General features: G+C 42.4%; 1 protein-coding gene across 1 annotated transcript in view; it reads right to left on the bottom strand.

Moving 5' to 3' along the window:
• The window catches only part of RUBCNL (rubicon like autophagy enhancer), an 81,217-nt gene that overhangs the window by 32,349 nt on the left and 36,563 nt on the right, over nucleotides 1–12,305 (bottom strand). Inside the window, exons 6-9 of the mRNA XM_030200502.1 lie at nucleotides 6,296–6,400; nucleotides 4,703–4,754; nucleotides 4,459–4,591; nucleotides 1,122–1,267 (exon numbers count right to left, since the gene is read on the bottom strand). Coding sequence (XP_030056362.1) covers nucleotides 1,122–1,267; nucleotides 4,459–4,591; nucleotides 4,703–4,754; nucleotides 6,296–6,400 — 436 coding nt within the window. The remainder of the gene's footprint in view (nucleotides 1–1,121; nucleotides 1,268–4,458; nucleotides 4,592–4,702; nucleotides 4,755–6,295; nucleotides 6,401–12,305) is intronic.

Below are 12,305 nucleotides of genomic sequence, written 5' to 3'. Positions count from 1 at the left end.
ATTTTTCCAGCTCTAGGTTGTATGTCACTATAAGGGGGATTCTGTCCGTGGCTTTTTTTTCTTTGTACTGTAGCAGATTTTCCCTGGGTGTTTTGAGGGAGGAGGCAATATTCGTGGAGATTATTGTGGGGTTGTAGTCTTTCTGTTCGAAGGATGCAGTCAGGATTTCAAGGTGTGTCTCTGTCCCCTGGGTCAGAGCAGATACGGTGGTATCTTGTGGCTTGGCTGTAAATAATGGATCTTTTTGTATGTGAAGGGTGGAAGCTGGAGTTGTGGAGGTAGCTGCATTTGTCTGTGGGTTTCTTGTATATGGATGTTTGTATATAGCTATATAACATCTGGTTCTGTATTCAAAATAATACTCCATCTGACCAATGAGAAATCTGGGTATTGTTATATTCAAATCTATAGTGCTAGGTGTGGACCTCTCTGATGCTCAGAAGAGGGTATTTGTTATTGTCCTTGACAGTTCAGAGGATTCTCTTGAATTGGAAATGGACAATATTTATTTATTTCATAAATTTATAATTTTGCCTAAACACTAGGTGGATTCCAATTAAAAAAAAAAAAATCCATAATAAATTCATACATTAATCACAACAAATAAAACCGCAAAATCTGTCTACACTGTGAATACAGTATGTTCTATTCACCTCATGTTAAATATTCATTACTGGAGAATAAAGTTTGTATGGTACAGAGGTCTCGAGTTGCAGGCAGCTAAGCAGTTGCACAACAGATGTGGCATTAATTAGATCAGTATATATTGGCTAATCTGTGAGTGAGCAATTCCCTTGTGACTGTTTTCTTCTGTAATTGCTTCCCAGGACTGTGATTCTATCAATGTTTGAGAGCTCAAAACAATGTTTGAATTAAAAACACACACATGCTACAAATGCTATTAAGGTGACTGTTATTTTAAGACACAGTCTGTGGCTTCCATCCTAATCATCAGATTTTAAAATTAAACAAGCAGTCCCGATCAGCTCCAGAGACTACTCTGAGTAAATGATGTTTTAATAAAGCAAGGAGGTCACTTTCTTAGTGATTTTGCAACAACAACAACAAAAAAAGCAGAAGACTGAAGACAGAGAGGAAGAGACTGAACATTTGGCACTTACTTTTCTGAAGGATGAATGGTAAATAAAATCTGAAATCTGGGTGGGGCCCATTCAAAATCCTCCCTCATTCTAGATTTGAATTTTATCTCCTCTGCCAGAGTCAGGCTGGATTCAAACCCCTTTGGGATGTCTTCCTTACTCAAATACTGAGGAAAAGACAGAGAAACAATGAGTTCAGTAGCTTCTGGAATTAAATCTTGGTAGATTCTCTTCATAAAGGTGGTTAATAAATCCCAATAAATAAATAATCTGAACTTCTTTATAGAAGTGTGTTTGTTTCTCATGGAAGCGCTGGCAACAAGATGCCCATCCTCCTTGTGGGCATAGGCACGCAATGACACACAAATACTTTTTTCCACAAATACTAGACAGTATCTTTGAAGGTACGACTTCAGCTTCATGTCATGTCCTCACCAACTCTAGACCATATATGCAATAGGGCAAATATACAATGTTGCACCTATAGCCCTACTCAAAAAAGCTGTCCAAGAACATACTTCATCTGAGGATAACATCAGATACCATCTTGTCTACTCTTAAAACATTCTTTGTTGCCCTTCCCCACATTCTTTCCAGTCTCCCGTTCCACCTCCTTGTTCAATACCCTTGAAAATGCCTTTGCCAATATGGAAATTCAACTTCAATATCACTACTAAAAAACTTGACTTGCCATCATCCTCCTTCCCCCACAATAAAGCCTGAGGGGTTCTAGGTATCTAGAAAACATGGACATGCCTTTGCTGAACTTTATTTTGCCTCTAAGAAGATAAAAATTAGTCACAGATTAACTCATTAGTGCCCAATGTTCCCATATGGCTTATTATGGGAACACTGGGCACTAATGGGTTAAGGAAGACATTTTAGAAGGCCTGTGTGGCATTTATATACTTAAATATAAATCGGGGGGGAGGGGGAACATTAACTCTAATATAAACCAAGGGAGTCTATATTCAACCAGCAGTGCTCAGCGTTTTGTTGACCATTGCCAGCCTTATGTCTGGAAATTCAATGCCAGACCATGTCCAGGCTCCAACACTGGATTTCTGGAGCTGGTTAAAGCATAGCCGGTTAACTAAGATATTCGACACTTAGCCGGCTATGGGGCATCACATAAAGATAGGACTGACTTTTATATGGTTCTATTTATACAGTAATCTTGGACGGTTAAGTGCTGAATATCGGCACTTAACTGGCCCAAGTGCCACTGAAAATGACCAGTTAGTACCTCAACCAAACCAGCTATTTTGGGGGCATTCTGAGGGTAGAGTCAGCAATACGTCTGTTAAGGCAAACCCCAAGTTGATCTCCCCTCAGAGCAGCACATTTCTGGGGTCCCCCAGTGTTGCTCTCACTGCTGCAACTGGCCCTGCCCCTTCCAACACCATACTTCTCCCTCAGTGTGGTCAAACATGCATAACACATGCACTTTTAAAGCTAGACTTGATATAGGTTTGGATTTCTCTTGTCTAATAGAACCAATACCTCTGTTCAATCAGAGGACAGACTGAGGCAGTGATCACTGCGTTATACAATGATTCAGGGAACTGCTGGGCTACGAGTTCAGGACACATCTCTTCCCCAGATTCTCTCAAGGCCACTGCTATTACCTGCAGCAGATCATGGACAGATATTGCAGACAGGGCTAGCAAATTCTAGGGGCTGATTCTGTGGCAAGTATAGGGTAAATCTTTAAACATTTCCATTGTTTTACATACCTAAATATGCACAACAAACTAGGCTGGTGCCTTAAACATGAAAGCCAGGTTATTTCCTTTTCTGGGCACTGCATTTCAGTGTCAGCTTCGTCTCACTTTTGTAAACACTTCAGAATCTGCATAGGCCTTTACCTTCACTCCCAGGCCTTGAGGGCCATCCTAATAAATCTGCATGCAATACAGGAAGTAGGTATGCAAGCCTCCTTCATATGTATTCATTACAGAATCCTGAAAAACTGAGCTACTAGTGGCATGGCCCTTGAAGACAAAGAGTGAAGACCAAGGGCATAAGATGGTTGGCAGTGGGTTGAGATCCTGGGGAACCAGGTTCAATTCCCTCTGCAGCTCCTTGTGACCATGGGCAAGTCACTTAACCCTCCGTTGCACCAGGTACAACTGTAGTACAATTTACTATTTAGACTGCGAGCCCACTAAGAACAGATTCAGTACCTGTAAAACGAAACTGTAAACCGCTTAGGTCTAAGGGGTATATACATACATACTTAAAAATTAAAATAAAAAAATAAAATTTCAGAAGAGACATCTCCTACTGACCTTCAGATCTGACTTGCATTTAACTTTGTACTTCCTTTTACTGTATTTTATGTTTCAACTGTTTTTATTGATAAATCAACATATTACACATTCCAACAGTTTCAATATTGCACAACAAATATCAGAGCACTTTACATTTGAGCATAATGCTGATAATCATTATCAACCGTTCCTCCACCTTCTTCCCTCCCTCCACCACCCTTCCTCCCTCTTCCCCCCCCCCCCCCCCCCCCATTTCCCTTGCTAATGGGTCGCTCTTAATACATAAATATAAACTGAAAACTATGGCATGGTCCCCCCACTAAATCTGCCTACCGCCCAAACGTTCTGTTGCGTCTACAAAACCTTAGTGGGTTTGACTCCCCTTTGACCTTATTATTGACAAATATTCATGTATTCATTCCTATGATAGCCTTTTTATAACTGTCATTCACCATGTCGCAACTCACTAGCAACATATCCAGCCACCCATTCTATCAAGTACCCCCTCCCTCTTCCATCCCCCCCTCCCTTAACAATCACCTTTTACTGTATTTTAATAATGATGTAAGCCACCATGAATGTATTTTTTCCATAAAAGTGGTGTAAACCTTTGATGATGATGATCAGGTTTTGATGGATGTGGTTTGATTGATTTTATTGCTTATACCCCACCTCCAAGCTTGAGCTATTAAAGTAGTTTATATTGAAGTACAGTAGGTATTTTTCTGCCCCTGAAGAGCTCATAGGTTTGTACCTGAGGCAACAGAGGGTTAAGCGACTTGCCCACAATCACAAGGAGCTACAGTTAGATTTAAACTAGGTTCCCCTGGTTCTCAGCCCACTACTCTAACCATTAGGCTATCCCTACACCAAAAGAAAGATGCATGTTTCTGGATCAGTGGGCTATGAATTTTCATGAAATAAATAATACAGAATCTTAAGTTCTATGTGGCACAAGATGGTCTCAACCCTGTTCCAGCAGAATCCTATGTTATACTTGGTCACAGACTTATAAGGAGAGAGAGAGAGAGAGAGATTTCTTCTAAAGTAAAGCTATTAAAATATCCTCAATTACACATACTTACTTTCTGTTCAGTTGAGTTTATGCCGTCAGCCCACTGGTTCTCGGACTCAATCTGCAACCACTGCTTCCGGAAAGTTCTGTACAGTTTCTGAGCAGTTACTTCAGCTGAGTTTGAGCCAGGCGTAAAAGAGGATCTGAAAGAAGAAGTGAGCCAAGAGCTGTAGGACTGCAGCGACAGGAAAAAATAAAATAAAACCTTGTCCAAAAAGGTTCTGACTGCTGTAGTGCAACTCCAGAGTTCATACCTGTCATTATTATTTGCAGATGCTGCTATGGTCTTCTCATAATCTTCCATTTCTGTACAGGACAGGAAGAGAGAAAGGTTAATTGCAGAAGCTCTCCAACTTCTCCAGGTTTTTCTGCAAGACCAGATGTCATACTATCAAACTTATTTTGTTGCATCATTTCCCAGTTTTTATTTCTTTTGTCACTGAGAGAGGGCTAAATCATCCAATATTAGGAAAGATCTTTGGCTAGAAGGAAGGACAGCAAGAGAAACCTCTGCATACCATGCAGTATATTTATAGTAAGTATCTATACACAATATTTACTCAAATTTAAAATGACAGAAAAGGTTCTCCAGAATTATGCCTGGTTTAAAGTTGAACTAGCACAAGTGTGTTACTCGTGAGCAGTGGTGTTAATCAGCAAGTATCTGTCCTTCACTGACCTTTATGGAAAACACAGAAATGATCAGTAGCAAAGATTGAAACACCGCCAATTGGCAGTACTGTCCTGTTCATAATTCAACCAGCTTTAGGTATCCATTTTATATCTATAGGTAAACCTACATAAAACCTGATGCATAATATTACAAATACCACCTTTACAGTATAAAGAATACAGACCCCAGTTTTAGGACGAGAAGTAGAGGCCAACCGAAACCAAATCTGTGACCAAAATTTGCCATTCAGTTTCAGCCAGAACAGAATTCAAAACCGTGGCTCTGCAGCTTCCCCCCGAGCCAGCCTCCCCACCCCGACAGAAATGGCATGAGCAGGACTGATTGGAGATTGCTCCAGCCCATGCCGCGTGGCTGCCACGGGAAGTCACAATCACCATTTTCACTATGCAGCCAGCAGGGCCAAGTGCAACTTGGAATGCTCCTGCCCCAAACAGGCCACTAGACTACCAGGGTTTTTAGAAGGTAGGCCTGGAAAGGGCATATGGAGGGAGGGGGGGGGGGGGGGAGGGAGCAGGGCCACAGTTCTGGTTTCCACCAAAAATGCACAGAGATTTTCAGCTGAAACTCGAATCTGGATTTCAGGTGAGTTTTGGTGCCGAATCCAAAACCAAAATTGTCAGCCTCTAAAGCAAAGAATTTAAATAAACTAAGCTAAACTAAACGTTGGGTTGGGAAGGGAGTTGGTTAGAGAATGTTTAGCTTGTTTGAGGAAGTTAGGGAAAATTGGGAGTGAATGCAATGAAAAAAGCTTGAACAGTTACACTGTGATTGCTCAATAAAAATTGTTTTAATATAAATAAACAATCTAAAATCCTGAACAGAATTAGATAATATGAATATGATCTATTTGTATACTATGGAAAACCTGACTGGGTTGTGGCCCTCGAGGACCAAGGTTGGACACCCCTGTTTTAAATAATGTGGAAGAGAGTCGCCTTAAGGGGGTGGGATTTGGAACTATATGAACACTTTTCAAATCTTCAAAAAAGTGCATATAATTTTATAAAAGGTATCTGCAGGTGTTAAATGTGCAGATACTTTAAAGATGTACTTTAACTTTGCAAATCCTACAATATCTACAGCACAGAGAGTGAAGTACACATGTATTTCTGACCAGTGTAGGCAGCTATAAATTCCACTTGCACAGACTCACCAATAACCACGTATTCATCATCGTAGTCACTTTCACAGGAATGGGTAAAGGTCTCCTGCTCAGACACTGGCTCCACAGCACAGTTCAGCTGCAGCACAGCACAACCTTCAACCAAGGAAAGAGAACTGGTCAGCAGCGTTAACACAGCATGGCAATTGGTTTAATTTTATACAACAAGCATAAAGTATTTTTTTAAATCATTAAAATATATGAAAATACAACAAAAATGGAAGACCGGCTTGTGCAGGCCAGTATTTACTGATGTGCACTGCATGACATGTAAATCACCAGCAAGCACAGGCTTGTCCAAGTTCAGTCCTCAAGGGCCAGACCGGGTTTTCAGGATATCCTTAATAAATATACATAAGAAAGATTTGAACGCTCACTACACCCATTGTATGCAAAATCTCTCTCATGCATATTCATTAGTGATATCCTGAAAACCCGGTCTGCTTGCAGCCCTTAAGGGCTAAACTTGGACAAGCCTAAGCTAGGGATCTGCCACCTCAAGGACCCCTTTTCCTATAGTAAGTTTCTCTAGTGCAGCTAAAAGAGGGCATTTGCTTTGTAAACCCCATGTGCTTTTTTACCCAGAAAATTTTTTTAAGTTATTCTGGTTCCGTTCAAGTCACCACTTAATAAATGCACGTATAAAATTTTATATACCCCTTTTTTTCTGGATCACGAATTATGTCCATTCAAAATGGCGTACACATAAAAATACAGTTATCAAAAGAAATCAATACAAGATAAGTGTATTTGATCAATTCAGAACTCAAATTTTTCACGCCCTTTCGAAAATTTGACCTGTGTACCTACTTTTCTAAGTTCTACTAGGAGCTAATTCCAGAATTGAGTGGCAGCTACTCTGAACAACTTGAACAACTTTTTCACCACAAAATATTTTGGTAAGAACATAGTGGTCTAGCAAGTGCATAAACATAAGCCATTACAACAATACCCAATGACTTCAATACCATCATTTTAATGATTCCCAGTATTTGGAGTATACTGTCTTGATAAATAAGATGGTGCAAATATTTAAATGGCATCTTGAATGGAAACCAGAATAACTTTCAAACATCTTACTGCTGGTTTGCAAAATACACAGGGCTAACTATTTTTGACCGCTACTACCCATCCAGTGAAAAAAAAGTGATTCTTATTCGAAACGCAAAACCCCTCCGAGAAGAACTGCACTGGCTCCCAATCAAAGAACATATTGCTTTCAAAATCTGCACCCTGGTTCATAAAATTATCTACGGTGAAGCCCCGGGATACATGAGTGTCATCACAGACCTACCAACCAGAAACACAACAGGATCAACACGAACATACCTAAATCTCCACTACCCAAGCTGCAAAGGACTCAAATACAAATCAACTTATGCATCCAGCTTTTCCTACATAAGCACACAACTATGGAACGCATTACCAAAAGCTGTGAAAACAACGTATGACCACCTAAACTTCCGGAAATCACTAAAAACTAACCTGTTCAAAAAGGCATACCCTACCGACCCAACACAACGAAACCATAGCGCGTAATTGACATAAAATAACTCTTCCTCTCTACGATTCCCTAATGTGTCTGTTACACATGAACCTTATTCTACCACAACATCACTTTGTTCATACTGGAATTGGCGAATGCCTTTACGGTACTATGTAAGCCACATTGAGCCTGCAAATAGGTGGGAAAATGTGGAATACAAATGTAACAAATAAATAAATTTCCTGTGAATCACCCCTTTTTCTTTTTTTTTCTTTAAATCAAACAACTTAAATCCAAAGAAAGAAAGACAACCTTCAGAAATAGGAATCCTCTTTCAGATACACTGAGGGTGCCTTCTACAAGAAGAGGAGGCCCAGAGATGCAAGAGGCAGGCAGCAGAGCAGAGCTCAGGAGAAGCCACTGTTGAACCAAGGCAGGCTACAAGTGCTAGGACCACCAGTTCTTGGAGTTGGGGGGGGGGGGGAGGGAAGAGCCACTGAGAAGCAATGGAAAAGTGAAGAACTCAAGGAATAATAGCAGCAGCATGAAACAATGGTGGTGAACACGAAATCATAAGAAATTATTATCATTCTTAATATGCCACTTGTTCATTCATCATCTCAAGATACTTTCCATCTTACAAATCATAATAAGTAGAGAAACATCAGTGGTGACAAAGTGAAATGCTTTTTTTTTATTCAAACATTTTTTATTGATTTGATTAACACTGCTGCTCTACAACCACAGAAGAAACAGTAGTGTGGGGGGTGTCAAAACATAAGGCCCATAGGCCATATGCCGCCTGGCTAACTCTGTTATTCAGCCTGCATTTTTGTCCCTTCACTCTAGTCTAACTCTCCAAGGCCTTCTTCAGTCTCCAGATCCTTCCATCCCATATCCAGGTGTGGGTGGTGTTCCTTTAACAATACAAGCTCCACCCTAGCATTACATCCTTACACTCAGCAGGTGCAGCAGCACAGTGTCTAGCAAGGGTAGAAGAACTCAGCACTTAGAGGGGCAGATACTGAACTTGTAACACAGCCACCTCAGTCAAGCATAACCTTGGAGCTCTCACTCACTATCTATCTATCTTTTACCTCATCTCCAGGCCGTTCTCCCTCTCTGTTCCTCCCTTCACCAGCAGCAAATAAGAGGTACTGCAGGTACAAGGGCACCTCCATTTCCCCCCTCCCTCCAAACTGAGTCAACCACAACACAGTTAGATGTACCCCCTCAGTTGGCCCACATTGGGTATATTCTGTTCCAGAATAGCCAAACATTGAAAGGAGTTTGACACCCCTGCAATAGAGTAGAGTCACAGAGCACATCTAGAGATGCATTGCAGCACCAAATGAGATGAGATAAGGTGGCAAGCTGTCCATCAGGAAAAACTCACCACTACTACTTCTTATCATTTCTATAGTGCTATTAGATGTACACAGTGCTGTATACTGGACATGAAGAGACAGTCCCTGCTTGACAGAGCTTACAATCTAATTAGGACAGACAAACAGGACAAAAGGGATAAGGGAATTACTAAGGTGGGGATGATAAAACATGGGTACTGAACAAGTGAGTAAGGGTTAGGAGTTAAAAGCAGCATCAAAAAGGTGGGCTTTTAGCCTAGATTTGAAGACGGTCAGAGATGGACCTTGACGTACCGGCTCAAGAAGTCTATTCCAGACATACAGTGCAGCAAGATAAAAGGAACGGAGTCTGGAGTTAGCAGTGGAGGAGAAGGGTGCAGATAATAGAGATTTACCCAGTGAACGGAGTTCCTGGGGAGGAGTGCAGGGAGAGATAAGAGTGGAGAGGAGCTGCAGAGTGAATGCACTTGTAACTCAATGAGGAGTTTGAGTTTTATGTGGAAAAGGATAGGGAGTCAATGACGTGACGAGGTGAGGGCTAATATGAGCATAGGGGCACTGGCAGAATAAGCCATGCAGCAGAATTTTGAACAGATTGAAGGGGAGAGAGATGGCTTAGTGGGAGACCTGTGAGAAGCAAGTTAGAATAGTCTAAGCGAGAGGTGATAAGAGTGTGGATAAGGGTTCTGGTAGTGTGCTCAGAAAGGAAAGGACGAACTTTGGAGATATTATAGAGAAAGAAACAACATGTTTTAGCAGTCTGTTCAATATGTGCAGAGAAGGAGAGAGAGTCGTTGAAGAGGACCCCAAGGTTACGAGCTGAGACAGGGAGGATGAGAGTGTTATCCACAGAGCAGAGAGGAGAGGTTGGTTTAGGGGGGAAAGATAAGAAGCTCAGTCTTGGTCATGTTTAGTTTCAGATGGCGGTGAGACGTCCAGGCAACAATGTCTGACAGGCAGGCTGATACTTTGGCCTGGATTCCTGCTGAAATTTCTGGTGTGGAGAGGTGGATCTGGAAGTCATCAGCTTAAAGGTGATACTGAAAACCATGGGATGAAATCGGAGTACCAAGGGAAGAAGTGTAGATGGAGAAAAAAAGAGGTCCCAAGGACAGATCCCTGAGGTACACCAACTGATAGTGGGATAGAAGTGGAGGAGGATCCACCTGAATGCACGTTGGGAGAAATAAGAAGAAAACCAGGAAAGAACAGAGCCCTGAAATCCAAGTGAGGACAGCGTATCAAGGAGTAGGCGGTGATCAACAGTGTCAAAAGCAGCGGATACATAAAGAAGGATGAGGATAGTATAGAGACCTTTGGATCTGGCCAGGAACAGGACTTTAACAAGCGCTGTTTCAGCTGAATGAAGAGGGCAAAAGCCAGATCAAAGTGGATCAAGAATAGCTTGAGATGAAAGTCAAGACAACAGCAGTGAACAGCACGTTCAAGTATCTTGGATAGGAAAGGGAAGAGGGAGATGGGGGCGATAGCTGGAAGGACATGTAGGGTCCAATGAAGGTTTTTTTGAGGAGTGGTATGACTACAGCATGTTTGAAGGCATCAGGAACAGTTGCAGTGGAAACAAAGATTGAGTATATGACAGATAGAAGGGATGACAGTAGGAGAGATAGTGCTAAGTAGATGGGTGGGAATATGATCAGAGGAACAGGTAGTTAGTTTTGAGGAGGAAAGAAAATGTGCAGTTCCCTCTTCAGTGATTTCATAAAAGGAGGCAGGGGGTGAAGGAAGGTTGAGAGAATGGACTAAGTGAAGGAGAGGTGGAGTTGACTTGGTTGAGAATTCAAGTTTAATCTTGTGAACCTTATCATGAGTACTCAGCCGGAGTCTGGGGAAAGTGAAGGGGGAGTTGGAGGTGAAGGCACTTTGAGAACAGAGTTCAGTGTGGCAAAGAGACGTTGACGTTTGAGCCAAGAGACTGTCAACTGGATGTAGTAGTCCTGTTTTGCAAGTGAAAGAGCAGACTGGAAGGAAATCAGCAACAATTTGAAATGTATGAAGTCAGCATGGGCATGGGATTTCAGCCAAAAGCGTTCAGCAAAGCGGGCACAGGAACACGGGTAGCAAATTCTAGAGGTCAGCCAAGGCTGGGGTTTGGTACGCCTTGCAGAACGGGAAGTGGGAGGAGCGCGAGTATCCAGAGCAGAGGAGAGCATAGTATTATAGGCGGAGACAGCCTCATTGACAGACTTGGATAACATGGATAACACTGGAGGACAGAGTAGAAGGGTCAATAGCCTGAAGATTCCTAAATATATTGGTTGAGATTGGATGGGAGGGGGGAGGTGTTGAAGTGTGAAAGTTATCAGATGATGGTTAGAGAGGGGAAGAGCTGAGGTGCAGAAACTGGAGAGTGAGCAGTTGGAGTAGATAAGATCAAGACAGTGGCCATTCTGGCAAGTGGGGGTAGTGGAGCACAGCTGAAGATTAAAAGAGGATGTTAAAGTGAGAAACTGAGAAGCATAAGAGTCAGAGGGATCATTAGCATGAATGTTAAAATCCTGAAGAAGATGAACGTTCAAGAAAGAAGGAAAGCCAGGCGTCAAAGTCAGTGAGAAAGAGGAAAGGGACTTATCAGGGGGTAGATAAATGACTGCTACTCAGAGGCAGAGGAGTGAATAGACAGATGAGTGGACTTTAAAGGAAGAAAAGCAGTGAGACTGAGGTGGAAGAAGAGGTTGAAATCTACAAGAGAGTAAAAGTAGTAGCCCAACACCACCCCCGGCCAGTACGGAGAGTACGAGATATAAAGAGGTCGTGGATGTAGGAAAGTTTGTTGCAGAGAGAACAAGCATTCCACAGAGCACAGTTGACCCCTGAGGGTCACCTGATCTTAGCCAAAAGGCACCTGGAAGCCCTGGGCACCTGGAGCAAAAGCCCTGGGAGTCACCCCAGAGAAGCCTGTGAAGATATGCAGAAGGGTGCACGTCCTCCACAGCACCTGGAAGGCAGCTGGTGGGAGCGCTGGGCACCTGGAGCGAAGGCCCTGAGCAGATCAGAGTGGACCTGGAAGTCACCCCGGAAAAGCTGTGAGGATATGCAGATGGGCTGCAAGTCCTTCAAAGCACCTGGAAGGAAGCTGGTGGGAGCACTGGGCACCTCCAGCACGCACCTTCCAGCCAAGAAAAAG

This window comes from Microcaecilia unicolor, chromosome 4 (genome assembly GCF_901765095.1).
Source record: "Microcaecilia unicolor chromosome 4, aMicUni1.1, whole genome shotgun sequence".
NCBI classification, from domain to species: domain Eukaryota; kingdom Metazoa; phylum Chordata; class Amphibia; order Gymnophiona; family Siphonopidae; genus Microcaecilia; species Microcaecilia unicolor.
This window is presented reverse-complemented; position numbering and strand designations above follow the sequence as displayed.